This window comes from Pteronotus mesoamericanus, unplaced genomic scaffold (genome assembly GCF_021234165.1).
Source record: "Pteronotus mesoamericanus isolate MK-2021 breed Mesoamerican mustached bat unplaced genomic scaffold, CSHL_Meso_final contig_317, whole genome shotgun sequence".
Lineage (NCBI taxonomy): Eukaryota > Metazoa > Chordata > Mammalia > Chiroptera > Mormoopidae > Pteronotus > Pteronotus mesoamericanus.
This window is the reverse complement of record NW_026555133.1, coordinates 1,764,622-1,781,266: the sequence shown is the minus strand read 5'-3', so window position 1 is coordinate 1,781,266 and position 16,645 is coordinate 1,764,622. Positions and strand designations below refer to the sequence as shown.

The 16,645-nt window shown below is 56.1% G+C and overlaps 1 protein-coding gene across 8 annotated transcripts; it reads left to right on the top strand.

Annotated features, from left to right (window-relative positions):
• Positions 1–472: 472 nt before the first annotated feature.
• Positions 473–16,413, top strand: CAMTA2 (calmodulin binding transcription activator 2). 8 transcript variants are annotated; one of them, XM_054575826.1, is made up of 23 exons: positions 473–555; positions 1,836–1,929; positions 2,103–2,206; positions 3,391–3,458; positions 3,541–3,676; positions 4,253–4,339; positions 4,597–4,750; positions 5,066–5,200; positions 5,762–6,702; positions 7,328–7,454; positions 8,784–8,918; positions 10,836–10,951; positions 11,584–11,768; positions 12,091–12,169; positions 12,359–12,581; positions 12,818–13,119; positions 14,112–14,308; positions 14,561–14,744; positions 14,954–15,025; positions 15,140–15,160; positions 15,328–15,497; positions 15,679–15,753; positions 15,855–16,413. In XM_054575826.1, exons 2-23 carry the CDS (start codon positions 1,899–1,901, stop codon positions 15,916–15,918), a joined length of 3,606 nt encoding a protein of 1,201 aa, XP_054431801.1. In that variant the 5' UTR covers positions 473–555; positions 1,836–1,898; the 3' UTR covers positions 15,919–16,413. The 8 variants fall into 8 exon arrangements, with proteins under 8 accessions (XP_054431801.1, XP_054431802.1, XP_054431798.1 ...); XM_054575823.1 differs by having other exon boundaries at positions 485–555; positions 12,094–12,169; XM_054575822.1 differs by having other exon boundaries at positions 511–555; positions 1,841–1,929.
• The last annotated feature ends 232 nt before the right edge of the window (positions 16,414–16,645 follow it).

Genomic DNA, 16,645 nt, shown 5'->3' with positions numbered 1-16,645 from the left:
CCCCCCCCCCCTCACAGGAACTCCCCAAGGCCCGTTGCCGCCCAGGCGTCGCTCCCTGGCAGTGTTCTTTCCTCAGTTCTATCATTAAAAAGCAAACACGTTGAGCCCAGAGTTGTCTTTCTCTCCGGGAGCAATGATAGGAGAGGCTCATGGGGAGGACCCGGCTACAATGAAGTCGGGCTGAGTCCCCAAAATTCAAGGAGTCCTGCCCACCAGTCCAGCGGTCCTCGTCCAGTACCGGACGGCCGCCGGCGCCCCACTCTCCCAGCTCGAGAGTCGTGTCAGGCGGCCAGGCTTCCGTCTCTTAGGGCCCCGGAAGCCTACCCCTCCGTAACGCTGCGCCCTCAGAGACTTCGTAGCAACCGGTCCCTCCCCCAGTGCCCCACCCGGAGTCTTCCCATGTGCTGCACAGGTTCTCTTCCCGACCCCCTTCCCCTTAATTGGAAGGCCCCGCCCCGTGCGCAGTGACGTGGGACGCCGCTGTCAGCCGGCGCTGGGGGGGGTCGGTGTGGGGTAGAATGGCCGCTGCCGCCGTCACCTGCGGGACCCCGGGAGGTAAGAGCCAGGACCTCTTGCCCGCCTCTTTGCCTCCGCGCCAGGGGGCGCAACTCCACCGGCCCAGACTTGGTGCGCCGCTCGGGAGACCACCGCTCCTCCTCGGGATCGCCCCCACGTCCCGCTTCCGTCCTCCTCCCCCGCGCCAGGGGGCGCCGCTCTGCGTCGGGGCCCACCGCGGACCTGCCGCGACGGACTGCCTGGGGGACCCCCGCACCCCTGCTGCCCCTCGCCCGCCGCGCGCCTACACACTCTGCTCCGCAGTTTCTCCAGAACATCCCTCTCTGCGGGCGGGAGGCAGCACCCTCTCACCTCCGATCTTTTCCTGGGACCACCGCCCCACCTTGGGGGGCCGCCCCCGGCCGGCTCCGCACCCTCGCAGGCGGCCTAGCCCGGACTGCGCACCTGCGCCCTGGGGCGGAGTCCTTACCCCAGCCCACGCAGCCGAGCTCGGAGGGGCCTCCCCCTCTCGTCATCCTCGGACACCTGGCGGAGCCCGCGCTGAGAGCCTCCTCCAGCTTCCATCTGTTCCCCCAGGAGGGTGGGGGCTCGGGCTGGAGCCAGAGTGGTAGATGGTGTAGGGTAGGCCTGGAGGCCAGGGGAGGCAAAGGCGTTTAGGAAGGGTGGGGAGAGAGGTGGGTAAGGGGTGGAGAGGGCTGTCAGCCTCTGCGTTTGTCCTGAGGGTAGGAAGCTGGGTGCTGGGTGTCTAGCCCAGGTTGTACTAGGCCTTGACCAGCCTGTACCAGAGAGCGAGGCTAGGATCGGTTATCAGATCTGTCTTTCCTCTTAGAAAAATCAAATAGAGAAGGGACTCAGGGTGTGTCTCCTAAGGCCTAGCTCTCCACTCGGACTTAGATCTCCTGCCCAACCCCCAATCCCCAGCATCCAGTCTCTCCTTTGCCAAACTATTCTCCAAGGACCGGATGCCCTGAGTCCCAGTCCCCAGGACCTGACCCCACTGAAGCCCCAGCCTCCTCAAGGGCCCACGCTGTAGGACGCCAGCCCTGCCAGCCTCCCCCCTCCCCCACCCCATTCTTCCTGATTACTCTCTTCTGTCGTGTTTCCCCACTCACGTTCGTTCCTGGCACCACGTCTGGGTTTTCCCTCTCCCCCATTCCTTGGCTCTACTCTCACGTCAGAGCCGATCCTATTCCTCGTCCTCATCTTTCCCAGATACCATGACCCAGTTCTGTACTCCCTCTCCCACCTCATCTTCCTCATCCTCCTCGTTCTGGATAAGTGTGGGGGCTTCTGCCATGACTCGTTCTCTCTTTTCCCAGCACAGACTCCCCCTCCCCCCGGCCCCTCAGGCCCGGGGTGACCTTGCCCCTGGAGCCCTCACCATGAGTACCAAGGACACCACCGAGGTTGCTGGTAAGTTCACCATCCAGGTTCCCGTTTTGGGCACAACCATTCTTTCTCCTTGCCCTGTGGTGACTGTAATTCTTGGATTCCCTGCTCCCCTTGTTTCAATTTCCCCAGTGCTCTGGATTCAGCCCTTTGCCCCTGGGCTAGCATGCTAAGCCCTCCCATCTAATTCCCCCTAGAGAACAGCCACCACCTGAAGATCTTTCTCCCCAAGAAGCTGTTGGAGTGTCTTCCTCGCTGTCCGCTGCTGCCTCCAGAGCGGCTACGCTGGAATACAAATGAGGTTTACTGGGGAGCATGGGGGATGAGGGCCTAGCAAGGTCTGGTGGGCTAGAGGGCGTTGGATTGGGGGTGGGGGGGGGCCGTCTTCATATGCCTGTCCAGACTTTCAAGTGCAGAGTACTGTTCTGGGCTCTTTGGGGATCATAGGAGAGGTATAAAGACCTGCATCGTATAGGAGCTTGTTTTTTGGCCTGTCCACCTGAGTAAAAATAATGGTTACCACCTTTAAAGTATTTCTTACGAACTGGGCGCTGTGCTAAGCACTTGACCCATATTATCTCATTTATCTCATTGTGAGTTCCCTCACAGCGCTTTAGAGCAAGCATTGTTATCCCTGTGCCATGGACGAGTTTATCTGACTCACCCCAGAGCCTCTGCTTCTAACCACCACTGGCGCCAGCTCCTTCTGGAGGGCATGGTCCTGTGTTACACACCTTCTGTACTCCCCACGCCCAGTGCTTTGTATGTACTTGGTGGTTGATCATTGTTGGTTTAATTATTTGATTAGAAGACAACGTCAGTAAAAAGGTCTGTGTGTGTGTGATAGTTGTAAAAGCAGGAAGGGCTGGGGGAGTCAGCAGGGCTCCATGGAGACCTGGGAAGGGATTCGGTCTATAGGATGGCTAGGATTTCCAGACTCGAAGAGGTGTGTACGTGACACTTCAGGCTTGTAGGGCACCAACATTGAGGAGGTTACTGCTCAGGGCAAGTTCAGGGAAGAATCAATGGACCAGCCTGGCAGGAATGGTGGGTGCAATATGTGTAAATAGTGTGAACATAGGAACGATGGTTTGATCCCTGGTCAGGGAGAACCTCAGAGTCAGGCTGAGGAATCGGGAATTCCTGGCAGTGTCAAGCTATTAAAGTTTTCTGAGTCAGGAAGTGGCACAAAAATGGAATTTGGAGAGAGTAAAATAATATGCGGTGTGAGCAAAGAATGATGAGGAGCTTGGACCTGACCCCAAGATAAAAGCCCCAGTTGGAAGGGAGGGAAGGAGAGGTTAGACTTGCTGGTGTTGGAACCTGGGGTTCTAAGGAAGGCAGTGGGCCTTGCTGGGTCCAGATACCTGGCAGCGTCCTCCACTAACTGCCAGAACTCAGCAGAGTGAGGCTGAGGGGGGGACCCAGAGGCCAGGCGGAAAGGGTATGAGGGGGACACCCACCCGAGTACCTCCTCTCCCACAGGAGATTGCATCCTACTTGATCACCTTTGAGAAGCATGATGAGTGGCTATCCTGTGCCCCAAAGACAAGGTGAGAAAGTCTGTGAAGATGGCGAGCGGCAGGGGTCCTGGGTTCTGTTCACAGAACTCAAGGCCAACACTTCCCTCTTCAGGCCACAGAATGGCTCCATTATCCTCTACAACCGCAAGAAGGTGAAATACCGGAAGGATGGTTACCTCTGGAAGAAGCGGAAGGATGGGAAGACCACCCGAGAGGACCACATGAAGCTGAAGGTCCAGGGCATGGAGGTAGGCAAGGCATCCGGCTCATCTGCCCAGGCCCATCCTTCTCCGCCCTTAGCTGGGTTCCACCGCTGCCAGGGCGTGTGCCATCCATCGTTCCCCTCACCGCCCTCCCTTCTCACTCACTCTGCATCAGCTGGCTGACAGCTTAGCGCACCCTCTACATCCCATTTCCCTCCATGTCCCAACTCTCTGGGCCTTAGGCCATGCCGCCCCTGGAGGACACCGGTGCACAGTCCCCTCCCCTCTCTTGCATTTCCCTCGGGGGTCCAAGTACTGAACCTCTAAGCATAGGTTTCTTTTCTGCATATCATTGCTCTTCATCTCAGGTGTGTTCTTGCCCTGCCCCTGTTTTCTACATAGGCCCATATCTCAAATGGGGTCCTCACTGTAAGGCCCTGGTCCCACTCTTCCCTTCTCCTATCCCTCATCTATGATTTGGGGTGCTGGGATTTTAAAGGTGTGGGGAGTAGGTGGAGGTGGGTAAGGGTTGAAGAGGAACTGGTGGAAAGATTGGGATTCCTGCAAAGGGACTGAACAGAGGAAGAGTTGGGGAGCAGACTAGCCCTCCCCCCACCCCAGCCTGTCTCCTGGCAGTGTCTCTATGGCTGCTACGTTCACTCTTCCATCGTCCCCACATTCCACCGGCGCTGCTACTGGCTGCTCCAGGTAAGGATGGAAGAGCTCAGGGGGTCACACTCCTCCTGGCTCTTTGAGGGAGATGGGGTCTGAACGGATGCAGGGGAAAAGTGACTAGGTTCTGAGTGGGAAAAGGAGCCTGGGGAGATAGGGAGGTGGGGATAGAGAGAGCCAGAAACGGGGGGTGAGGTTGGGGAGGTGCCCAGGAAGAAAGTGAAGACTGGGAAGCTGAGCCCCTGGATCTCAGGACCCCATGGTGCTCTGTGTGTGTACCCTTGTGCCCTCAGAACCCTGACATCGTCCTTGTGCACTACCTGAACGTCCCAGCCCTGGAGGATTGTGGAAAGGGCTGCAGCCCCATCTTTTGTTCCATCAGCAGTGACCGTCGAGAGTGGCTGAAGTGGTCCCGGGAGGAGCTGCTGGGACAGCTGAAGCCCATGTGTAAGGCAGCAGGGCTAGGACAGCGCTCCCAGGGGAGAGTGGAAATGGGGGCCTCCCAAAGGCGCCAGGAGCCTGTGGGGTGACCATTTCCCTCCAAGCCAAGAGGGTGCTTTCCTGAAGGGGTTCTAGGTTTCCTGGTGAGTCCTAAGGTGTTGGAATGTGGAGAAGGGACAGCTGTGAACTATAAATGCAAGCAGTTTTGAAGCTGCTGGCCTCTTTGCACCTGGCCAGAAGTCTCAGAACATCTCAGGTGCTTGGAGGAGCCATGACTGCGCTCTGTGGGGCTCCCATAGCACCCCCCCAACTCTCCTCTAGTTCACGGCATCAAGTGGAGCTGTGGGAACGGGACAGAGGAGTTCTCTGTAGAGCAGCTGGTGCAGCAGATCCTGGACACTCACCCGACCAAGCCTGCACCCCGAACCCATGCCTGCCTTTGCAGTGGGGGCCTTGGTTAGTGACCCCCTCACCCCCACCTTGGAGCTCTTTTTCCTTCTTGTCACACTGCGCTTACTCATGCCAGGGGGGTATCTGTCTTACTGGGATTTGCATGCTGATTTGCATGTCCCAGAAAGATGGGCCCATTGAGCAGAAGCCTTCCCATCTGGGTGCGCACTGGCCCCAGCTCTTTTTACTTGAGTCTTGGCAGCCCAGGCTCTTTATATTCCTTCTACCCTTAGCAACTCCTTCCACCCCAGCACTACCACTTAGACCCAGCCTTAGCTTGATTCCTGATTGCTACCCCCTTGGTTCTGTCCTTTTGTCTCATTTTTATGCCTTTAGCTTTTTTCTCAGCTCTTCCTCCAAGCCCGCAGTCCTCCCCTGCCATGCTCCTCCAGCCCTGTTTAATTTGGGGGAGGATAAGTATTTCTGCTGCCTCCCAGTGGCTATACTCAGTAGCACACCTCATATTCACTATATAGCCGTGTCCCAGGAAATACAAGGCTTCCAGTAAGGGAAGGCTGGAGAAAGATGTCATATCCCTTCTCTTCTCCCCACCTCTTTCCATTATAGGTTCTGGAAGCCTTACCCACAAATGCAGCAGCACGAAACACCGCATCATCTCTCCTAAAGTGGAACCCCGAGCTTTAACCCTGACCTCTATCCCCCATCCCCATCCCCCTGAGCCCCCTCCACTGATAGCCCCACTTCCCCCAGAGCTCCCCAAGGCACATACCTCCCCATCTTCTTCTTCCTCCTCTTCCTCCTCATCAGGCTTTGCAGAACCCCTAGAGATCAGACCCAGCCCTCCCACCTCTAGAGGGGGTACATCAAGAGGAGGCACCGCAATCCTCCTCCTGACAGGCCTGGAGCAGCGTACCGGGGGCTTGACACCCACCAGGCACTTGGCTCCCCAGGCTGATGCTCACCCTTCCATGAGCTTGTCTGTGGTTGTAGGCTCTGAGCCCTCTGTTCCACCAGCTCCTCCCAGCCCTGCCTTTGACCCTGATCGTTTTCTCAACAGCCCCCAGAGGGGCCAGACATACGGAGGCGGGCAGGGGGTAAGCCCAGACTTCCCAGAGGCAGAGGCCGCCCACACCCCCTGTCCTGCCCTAGAGCCTGCTGCTGCCCTGGAGCCCCAGGCGGCTGCTCGGGGTTCCCCTCCACAGTCAGTGGCAGGTGGGAAAAGAGGGAACTGCTTCTTTATTCAAGATGATGACAGTGGGGAGGATCTCAAGGCCCAGGGGTCTGCCCCACCTGTACCTTCACCCCCTCCTTCACCCCCACCTTCACCGGCACCCTTGGAGCCATCAGGCAGGGTAGGAAGAGGGGACGCCTTGTTTGGAGGAGCTGGTGGGACCAGCGAGCTGGAGCCGTTCAGTCTTTCATCATTCCCAGACCTTATGGGAGAACTCATCAGTGACGAAGCTCCAAGCATGCCTGCCCCAACCCCCCAGCTCTCTCCTGCTCTTAGCACCATCACAGACTTCTCCCCAGAGTGGTCCTACCCAGAGGTGAGTCTCCTCTTACCCCATGGTCTGTGGTCTAGTTGCCATGGCTGCTTAGTTCTCCTCCCAACCTCTATTTTTCCAGAGTGCAGCTCCTTTCCTGTTTGCATAGTCCTTCTGACTCACCCTTCCCCCTTCCTTCCCCTTCCACATGGTTGTGTGAGTCTCCCAAGTGCCCAGGCGACTTCACTCCCTCGGTGACTTTCACAGGGAGGGAATGGGCAACTGTGGAGAAGAAAAAATACAGCTGGGATATGACTGCAGATTTGGGGAAGCTAAAAGGCTGTCTTCATCATTAGAGAAGTTCTGCTATGTGCTGCCCTAGAGAGGGAAAGGAGGAACTACAGTGGGGGCCTAAGAAAAGGACTTCCTCCTGATGACAGCTATCAGCACATGAGTTCCTAGCCTTGGGTGAGGCTAGCAGACTTAGGTGGAGAGCAGGGAGGTTGGGGAGGAGGGACTGACGAGCTGACCTTACCCAGAGGACCCTGTCCAGTCCCTGTACCACCACACTCTCACACAGGGCCTGCCGCAGCGTTGCTATTCTCTCAGGGTCTGAATTAATGAGTGAGTGAGTGGATGGATGCCAAACAGAGCTCTGGTCACAGGGCCCTCTGACTTCTGTCTGCAGGGTGGGGTCAAGGTGCTCATCACAGGTCCGTGGACAGAGGCCTCCGAGCATTACTCCTGCGTCTTTGATCACATTGCAGTGCCAGCGTCACTTGTCCAGCCTGGTGTCTTACGCTGCTACTGTCCTGGTATGGGGATTGGGAACAGTGGGGGAGGGGATAACATGGGCATTTAGGACTTCCAGGAAGCACTGGGAACAAATCTGCTGAGTTGTTCCTGAGAGCACAAAGACCTCATCCAGCCTTGAGGCTGAGTCCCACGGTCCCCCAGCAGGCAGATCAGTCTGGGCTTAGTGTCAGAAGGTCCAGGTTCTGGTCCAAGAAAAGCTACTCCTTACCTGACTAGTGACCTTAGATGAGTCTCCTCCTTTCTTAGGTCCTGGGCCTCCCTTCCTGTGAGGTCAGGCATTTGGCCCAAGTGGTCTCTAAGGTCCATTCAGGCCTCTGGCTTCAAGTCAGAGTCCTTGGCTCTTGGGAGAATGAGAAGAGAGAGATGTTGGTCTCCTCCAACCAGTCCTGGGACTGAAGGACATTGGTTCTAGACCTGTGCTAATGTGGTAGCCATGAGGCACATGCGCCTACTGAAATTAATTAAAATTCAATGTAAAATCCAGTTTCTCAGTCACACTAACCACATTTTGAGTGCTCAGAGGTGACTGTGGCTAGTGCCCCCCTACTGAAGAGGGCAGGTAAACATTTCCATCCATCATTGAGGAAAGGCTTCTGGGACAGCACTGGTCTAGACGTCATTGCCAAGGCTTGTCTCTGCCCTTTTGCCACCAGCCTTGCCCCTTACCCTGCACTCAACAGGCAGCCTCTCTGTGGGATCCCCAAGGATCACCAGAGTAACAGGTTGACAGCTTTGTTGTCAGTGAGTGTGTTCTCACCCCAGCTCAGCAGCCCTGTTCAGTGGTGCATGGACGGAAAGGGATGAGACCAGAGAAGCTGCCATTTGGGAATAAGCCTCGGCCCCTAGGCTTGGGACCAGGGCCTGGTGGTTTCATTCTCAAGGCCGTATACACTGAGACCCTCAGACAGAGCTCTCACTAAACACCACTGGTGAGCAGCTAGCTCTCCTCCTCCCCCATCTTAGTAACAGGGTCGTGACCTCTCGACACTGATCCTGGGAGACCACGGGGTTTGTTGACCATCAAGTTGTTTATAAGTATAGGTGTCTCTTGACCCTCAGCTTTCAGGCCTTGGTGCTGAATAACAAACATCCTTGACCTCAGGGTCTAGAGTCCAAGGGGTCTCTGGCCCAGAGCAGGTGTTAAGTTCTTAAATGAATGGAACCCCTTCCCAATTAGTGCCAAGGCCACCAAAGCCAGGGGCCTCTTGGCCCACAGCAGTGAAGTTGGGGAACGCAATGTGAAGTGACCCTCTCTCTGTGGCTCTAACACGGGGCCAGAGAAGGAGGTTGGGAAAGAGAGCTCTTCTCACTGACCCTGCCCTCTCCAGCCCATGAGGTGGGGCTGGTGTCTTTGCAGGTGGCCGGGCGGGAGGGGCCCCTCTCTGCTTCTGTGCTCTTTGAGTATCGAGCCCGCCGATTCCTGTCACTGCCCAGTACTCAGCTTGACTGGCTGTCACTAGATGGTAAGTACCTAGCCCTCCGACCCCAAGTGTCGGGCCCCACAACCTTTGAACATGACAGGCTCCTAGACCCCTTAGCACTCAGGTGGCCGCCACCTAAGCCACCGTTACCAGTCTTTCCTCAGTGCCTGCTTCACTGGTCATTTCTAAATGCAGCAGCAAACTTCCCCTACCTCCTCTTCCCTGTAAACTTCGGAACCAGCTTTGCCTCGGCTCTTCCCTGTCGTCTCCATCACAAAGGATGGGATTTAGGCAAGCAAGGCCAAGAGGCTGGGCAGGGACAGAGTCTGGAGCAATATATATGGAATGTGATGAGTGTGTATATATTATACATATATATATATATACATGTTTCAGTTTTCTTATTGTTTTCCCCTCTATAAAGATAAGGATTTATTATAGGAAATTTGGAAATTATAGAAAAGCACAAACTACAAAGTAGAAAATGAAAACCGCCTATAGTACTACTCAGTAACTACTACTTTAATATCATGGTGTACGTTCTCATACAAACGTATTGCCTTATTCAAACACGCAGAGATGCATGCACACACATGTATGTGTGTGTGTTTATTTAAATCTAGAACTGTATCTGTTCCTCTTACTGATTATCCCTCCTGTGGCTTTGAGAACTGTTTCTCTCTGCTCTGGCTTCTCTCTCTAGGTTTGCGCTTCTCTGTCTTCTCCTCTGGGTGTCTCTGTTGTTGCCTCTTAGTTTCTCAGTTCTGCTGCCACCCTGTTGAGCATGTCTCCCTCCATCCCTGCTTCTTTCCCTGGTTCTGCCGGCCCTTGGCCTGCCTCGCTCTCAGAGCCTCCTGTCCCTTCACAAAGCGGGTGGGTTGCCCTGCAGCTGACCTGGCAGTCTTGCCAGGCCTCCCAGGCCTGTTCTGTCTGCCCTGCCGTGACTGTTCACCTTACTTTCTTGTCCCTGCCTGATCTGCGTCATACCATCTCTCCTGTGGGTTGCCTTCCTCACTGTTCTTTCCATTCCTCCTTGGACCAGGGTCTTAACTTGTCCCTCTTCTTCTCTTCCTTGTTGCTTGTTTGGTACAGTCCCCAGCTTTCCTCTGTCCTGTCTCTCCTCTCTTCCTTTTATCCTTTCAGCTTTCTCCTGTTATACCTGGGCTTCTGCCCATCACTCTCCACCTTCCTCCCCGCCATCACTTCTATGCCTTCATCCCCTTCTGCCTAGCATCTCGGAACATCCCTGACCTCCGCTGTTTCTCTGTGCTTGTTTGTCCATGGCTCTGATTCCCTCCTGCCTCGCCTCCTTGTCCTTGCGTGATCTCAAGAGGGGACAGATATAGCTTGGGATGTGTGTGTGTGCATGTGTATTTGTGCTTGGGCGGGGGGAGGAGGAATGGACATGGCTATCCATCTCTGTCACATTCCCTCCCCACCATCCTCTTTGTGGACAGCTGTGGGGGGCCAGGAGGAGGGGGCGGTGCTTTTCAAATCGCAGTCCCTGAGCTCTTTTGGGCAGTGGTTAACAGAGAGCAGGGACCCTGGAGTCCTTCAGTCCCAGCATGGGGGACAAAGGTAGTGTCTGGGGCAAGCAGAACTGATAAAACGACTCACCTCGTAGGAGGCTGGGGAAATGCGTGTTTATGTGTGGCCTGGGGCAGTTCAGGGCTGGATGTTGTGTGGGAATTCCTACTCTCTCTGCGTCCTGAAGGACACAGTCGTGGCTCTGGATTCTGGTCCTAGGTCAGTGAATAGTGTTAAGAGCCCTAGCTTAAGGACTGAGTTCTGGTGGGCTGTATCTCAAAGGTGGGTGGGTAAAGGGGCTGTTGTTTTGTGGAAGAAGAAAGAATATGATTCTGTGTCTTCACGTCAAGATGCCAGGGTAGGTCCAGCTCTGGCGTTCAGGGCATCACCCAGGCCCTGCCCCCTCAGGCTGCCATCCCCATTCCCCCTCAGACAACCAGTTCCGGATGTCCATCCTGGAGCGGCTGGAGCAGATGGAGAAGCGGATGGCAGAGATTGCGGCAGCTGGGCAGGCACCCTGCCAGGGTCCTAATGTGCCTCCAATTCAGGTACTTCCGTGAGGGAGGTCTACAGTGAGCAGGAGGGTCTTCCTAAACAAAATGGTGCTAGTGTGTGAACTTCTCACTCTCCCGTCCCCAAACTCCTCAGCCAGCCCTCCTCCCTAAACCCTGATGTCACCCTGCTCCACCCCCGCCCTGTGGCAAGAGTGGCTATTCTGGGCACCCTCTTGGCATGACAGGCTTCAGACTATTTCTGGTCTGAAGAAGGGTGGAGGTGAAGGAGAGGGTGGGGGAGGGCCAGGCGGGGTGAGGCTTGGTGCTCTGTGGGTTCTGGGTCTCTGAAGGAAGACGACGGGGAGAGAACTCTGGGTTCTGAAGGGGAGAAGCCATCTGTGGATATGGCACTGATCTGAGCCATGTGAAGGCACAACTTGGGCGAGGGTGTGAGGTCTGGCTGGCTGCCAGAGGGTCTGGAGGAAGCTGGCTGTGGGAGTGGGGGACACCCCGGAACTGGGAGAACTGATGGGCCATGGGGGGTCTGGGTGGTGGAAACCTGGAGTGAGGAATGTGGGGGGAGGGGCAGAATTAGAAGCTGAGAGGACAGGTATGGGATGGCCAAGGCCATCTGAAGCCAAAGGACCACACGCTCAGTTCTCTACATAAGGGTGTGTGTACTGCAGGATGAAGGCCAGGGGCCAGGGTTCGAGGCACGGGTGGTGGTCTTGGTAGAGAGCATGATCCCACGCTCCACCTGGAGGGGTCCTGAACGTCTGGCCCACGGAAGCCCCTTCCGGGGCATGAGCCTGCTGCACCTGGCTGCTGCCCAGGGCTACGCCCGCCTCATCGAGACCCTGAGCCAGTGGCGGTGAGCGGGGCAGCAGGGAGGGGGCCGGGCAGCCACTGGGACAGAAGTGCCAGGGGACTGAGGGGGACTAGCGCCCTTCCAAGAGGGAGTTGGGGTCACTGGGAAGGAAGAGGGGCTGGAAGATTTGTAGTGGGGGGAATTTTAACGTCCCGAGTTACAACACTGACTCTTGACCTTACAGTTTACTCATCTCTGCCTGCCTCATCCCTCTGACTATATCACTTCTAGATAGCTTGTCTCCCTGTCCCTTTAGTTCCAACATTCCTGCTTTGCCTACTTTTCCCCTGACTGGGCTCTCATGTTCCTTTCCCAAACCGTCCAGAAGCGTGGAGACGGGAAGCTTGGACTTAGAGCAAGAGGTTGACCCGCTCAACGTGGATCATTTCTCTTGCACCCCTCTGGTGAGGATGCTGGATTCCTGAGTGCACGTGGGGCAGTGGGAAATGGGAAGGGCGCTTCAAAGGGCACATCTCCTGCAGGAGGATGCGGGAGGGCAAGGGAGTGAAGATGTGGCCATCAGGAGAGAAGGCCTTGGGCCTCACCTCCTCCTCTCTCCCCCTACTTTCCGTCCTGTCCCTGCCCCTCCTTAGATGTGGGCTTGTGCCCTAGGACACCTGGAAGCTGCTGTGCTCCTTTTCCGTTGGAACCGACAGGCGCTGAGCATTCCCGACTCTCTGGGCCGTCTCCCCCTGTCTGTGGCTCATTCCCGGGGTCACGTGCGCCTTGCCCGCTGCCTTGAGGAACTCCAGCGACAGGAAGCTTCAGCTGAGCCCGCACTTGCCCTGTCGCCCCCTTCCTCCAGCCCAGACACTGGTGAGGGTTGCCCCTAACCTTTTTAAGAAGAGGATGTGGGTGGAAGGATAGGCCAGGGGGGAAGCTGAAGAGTGGGAGACAGAAGTGTGAGAGGAGTAGGGAGACCGAAGAGGCGGCACGGACGGGAAGATCATACGAGGAAGGATGGGAGACTGAGAGCAGGGATGAGGCCGGTCGGTGACTCAGGGGCTGGCCTGTGGCTCCTGCTGCCCTCACCCTCTTCCCTTCCCGTATAGGTCTGAGCAGTGTCTCCTCGCCCTCGGAGCTGTCGGATGGCGCTTTCTCTGTCACTTCAGCCTATTCTAGTGCCCCAGATGGGAGTCCTCCCCCAGCTCCTCTGCCTGCCTCTGAGATTATTATGGAGATGGTCCCAGGCCAACTCTCCTCTGGTGCCCCGGAGGCCCCCCTACTCCTCATGGACTATGAAGCCACCAACCCTAAAGGACCCCCACCCTCACCGCCTCCTCTCCCACCAGCTCCGGACGCTGGGGCTGCTCCAGAGGAAGCTTACAGCCCAGCAGCTGTGGACGTAATCCCGGTACCACTTATGTTGATGGAATATGAGGGCTAGAAAGAATGGGGTACAGGGGTGGGGTGAGGCCAACTAGTCCATGAAACAGACTGAGCCTTAACTTTAGTTTGGGAAGTGGCCATTTACTCTCATTTTTTGACAAACGATAATCCTTTGCTTAGCTCCTATCAGAGCTTGACTTAGAGGTCATCAGGCATCAGAGGTTAAAAATTCTGGGGAATATCTTCAATTAGAGCTGGATTTTCGGGGCTACCTGTTAATCCATGAAGAGACAAGCTTCTTGGGGAACCAGAATGATGGAGAGAAGTTGGGAGGATTGTGGAAAAGAGAGGTTGGCAAGGCGGAGGTTTCTGGCAATGACCTTTGGTGAGGAGGAGACCTGCACAAGGTAAAGACTAAGTTGAAAAAGTAAATGAGAGAGTAAATCTTCAAGTGTAGCAGCAAGAGCCTGAGGACATATCTGGTTTAGAGAGGTGAATGAATTGGGTAGCATTTTAAGTACAAAAACCTTATCGAGACCTCCACAAGGTAGGCTGTCACATGTGGCCAACAGGACGTGCTGTGGGCTTCAGAGCAGCAGTAAAGGCAGGGCTGAAGCCGCTCCATAGGATGTCATGTGGTGGGTAAGCTGAAGGCCAAGCCTGTGGGTGGGATGTGCTGGTCAGTGTGCAGGGCCAGGACTGGGTGGGACAGTGGGCAGTTAGCCTCGAAAGCTAAATCCTTGATTTGCTCAGCTCCTCAATCTCCATTTGGAGTATGTCCTTCCTATCCTATGTTCTCTACAATGTCTCAACATAGGTGGAAGCCCAGTAAGTATTAATGAATGAATGTGGAACAATGGCCAAAAAGGTGGAGTTAGAAAGGACAGCAGTCCCTGAAGCCTCATCTGGTGGTGAGAGGAAGAACAACATAGGAAGTGGACTGAGGCTACAGCTGTGTCAGGGCAGGAACATCTGGCAATTGGGACCCCTCAAGGCTCACACAGCTTCTCTATCCAGGTGGACATGATCTCACTGGCCAAGCAGATCATCGAAGCCACACCAGAGCGGATTAAACGAGAGGGCTTTGTGGGGCTGCCCGACGCTGGAGCCCCAATGCGGGAGCGGACAGGGGCCCTGGGGCTCAGCGAGACCATGTCCTGGCTGGCCAGCTACCTGGAGAATGTGGACCACTTCCCCAGCTCTGCCCCTCCCAGGTGAGCAGCTTAGGACAAAGCCTCTAGATTCTTCCTCTGGGGAAGATAGGAAGGGGGAAGGCAGCTTCCCCATAGTCAAAGTTCCATTCTGGCAGAGACCCCAAGGGCCTTTAAGAAGGGTATTGGAACTGGCTGATGAGCTCTGGAATCACACTCTACAGGCTCTATTGCTGGGGGTCTCCCTTTACAGCAACCCCTAGGCAGAAGAGGGACTTCACATGCCCTATGACTTGCCTTCTTCCTACCCTACAGTGAACTGCCTTTGGAGCGGGGTCGCCTGGCTGTCCCTCCAGCACCTTCTTGGGCAGAGTTTCTCTCTGCATCTGCCAGTGGCAAGATGGAGAGTGATTTTGCCCTGCTGACATTATCGGATCATGAACAGCGCGAATTGTATGAGGCAGCCCGAGTCATCCAGACAGCCTTCCGAAAGTACAAGGTCAGGAGGCTGGGATGTCTCAGGGCATGAATTATACAATCTTGAGGCAGGGGGGACTGTGGGTTCCCAGGACTTCGGGAGGTAGAACAGTCATCCAGAGAGGCCTCAGATGGGGTGAAGGGTCAGAGGACCTCAGGCAAGTGGGAAGAACAGGTCACAAGTCTATTAGGTGGGTGCTTTGGCGCTAAGACGTCCTTCCTTCCCCTTAGGGCCGGTGGCTGAAGGAGCAGCAGGAGGTAGCAGCAGCTGTGATCCAGCGCTGTTACCGGAAGTACAAGCAGGTGAGACCCTTCTCTCTCTAAAGCATAACACCAACCCACACCCACAACCACACATTCCAGCCCAGAGCATCCAGAATGCTGCTGGGACCCTGACTCCCCTTCTCTCTCCACAAGCTGACCTGGATTGCACTTAAGGTATTAGGCATGAGATCTGGGTGTGAGGTTGTCTGTGGTGATTCAAGCCTTTCCATGAGCGTGTGGATTAGAGAAAGAGACCTGCATCAGCTGAACTTGGGGTGACTCTCATGGGTTTGGGTTTCTGTCCCTCCACTTCAGCCCGCCCCTCCTCCCCACCCCTACAGTTTGCACTCTACAAGAAGATGACCCAGGCGGCCATCCTGATCCAGAGCAAGTTCCGAAGCTACTATGAGCAGAAGCGGTTTCAGCAGAGCCGCCGGGCAGCTGTGCTCATCCAGCAGCACTACCGCTCCTATCGCCGCCGGCCCACGGGCAGCCTGCCCCCCCGAAACAAGTACGGGTCCAGCCTTGTGCCTGCCCAGTGCATCCATGCCCATTGCCCAGGAACCCCCAACACCCAGCCAATTGTCCTGTCCCCTGCCCTTCCTTGCTAGGGTCCCTAAGGGGCTGAGAACAGGAGATGCCTGAGTGTTGTGTGAGGTCTCTCTCTTTTTTTTTTTTTTTTTTTTTGCCAGAGGCTCCTTTCTCACCAAGAAGCAGGACCAGGCAGCCCGGAAAATCATGAGATTCCTGCGGCGCTGCCGACACAGGTATTCATCCTTTCTCCTGCTGGATTTTGCTTTGCCAACTCCATCACTCTACCTCCCCAGATCTGCTGGTCTCCTCTGACTTCTTCTGTCTCTCTCTGCAGGATGAGGGAACTGAAGCAGAACCAGGAGCTGGAAGGGCTTCCCCAACCTGGACTGGCCACCTGACCTCTCCCCACCCTGAAGGCCGCTTCTTGCAGTCTTAAGGGAGAGGGCTCTCTGGGGGAGGAGGAGCCCCCTGTCGGCAGCTTTCCCCGTCACTTTGGAGATCCCTAGGTCTCTGCCCTCCTCCCCCTCCAAAGTGCTGAACTCCCTCCACCACAGCCCAGCTCCTCTTCTCTCCAGGTCGCGTCCCTTCTCTTTTGGTCCCTGGCTCCAGAAGACCCTCGCCCCACATACCTGCATCTTCAGCTGTGACCTCCGGAGCCCTGCCTGCCCCTTCTCCACAGCTCCCTCCCTGCCTGCACCCGCCTCACCCCTTTCCTGACTTGCCTTATTTATTTGATTGAGGCGTCTCTGAATGTATCAGCCTGGTCCCACCTCTGCCTTCGCTGCGCGCTCGCCCCTTGTGTTTCAGGGCTGAACGTGCCCTTTACCTGACTCCGCATGTTTGCGTCTGTTTCCTCCCTTTGTGGCCCTGTCTCCCCCTCCCCCGCCACCCTCCCCCCCCCACCCCGTGTCACTCCGACCCTTGGCCACCAACCTCGGGGCCAAAGGGGGGGGGGGCTGTATATAGGAACGCTTTGCGGAGTCCCACCCCATGCCCCGATTGGAGGGGGCTTGTAAATATGTAACATACAGAGTATAATTAAGAAGAATCTATTTAAGGCGTCGCGTGGAGGGCTGCACGGCCGGGCTTGTGGTTCCCGAGCGCGGCGGGGGCCTCCTGCCGGCC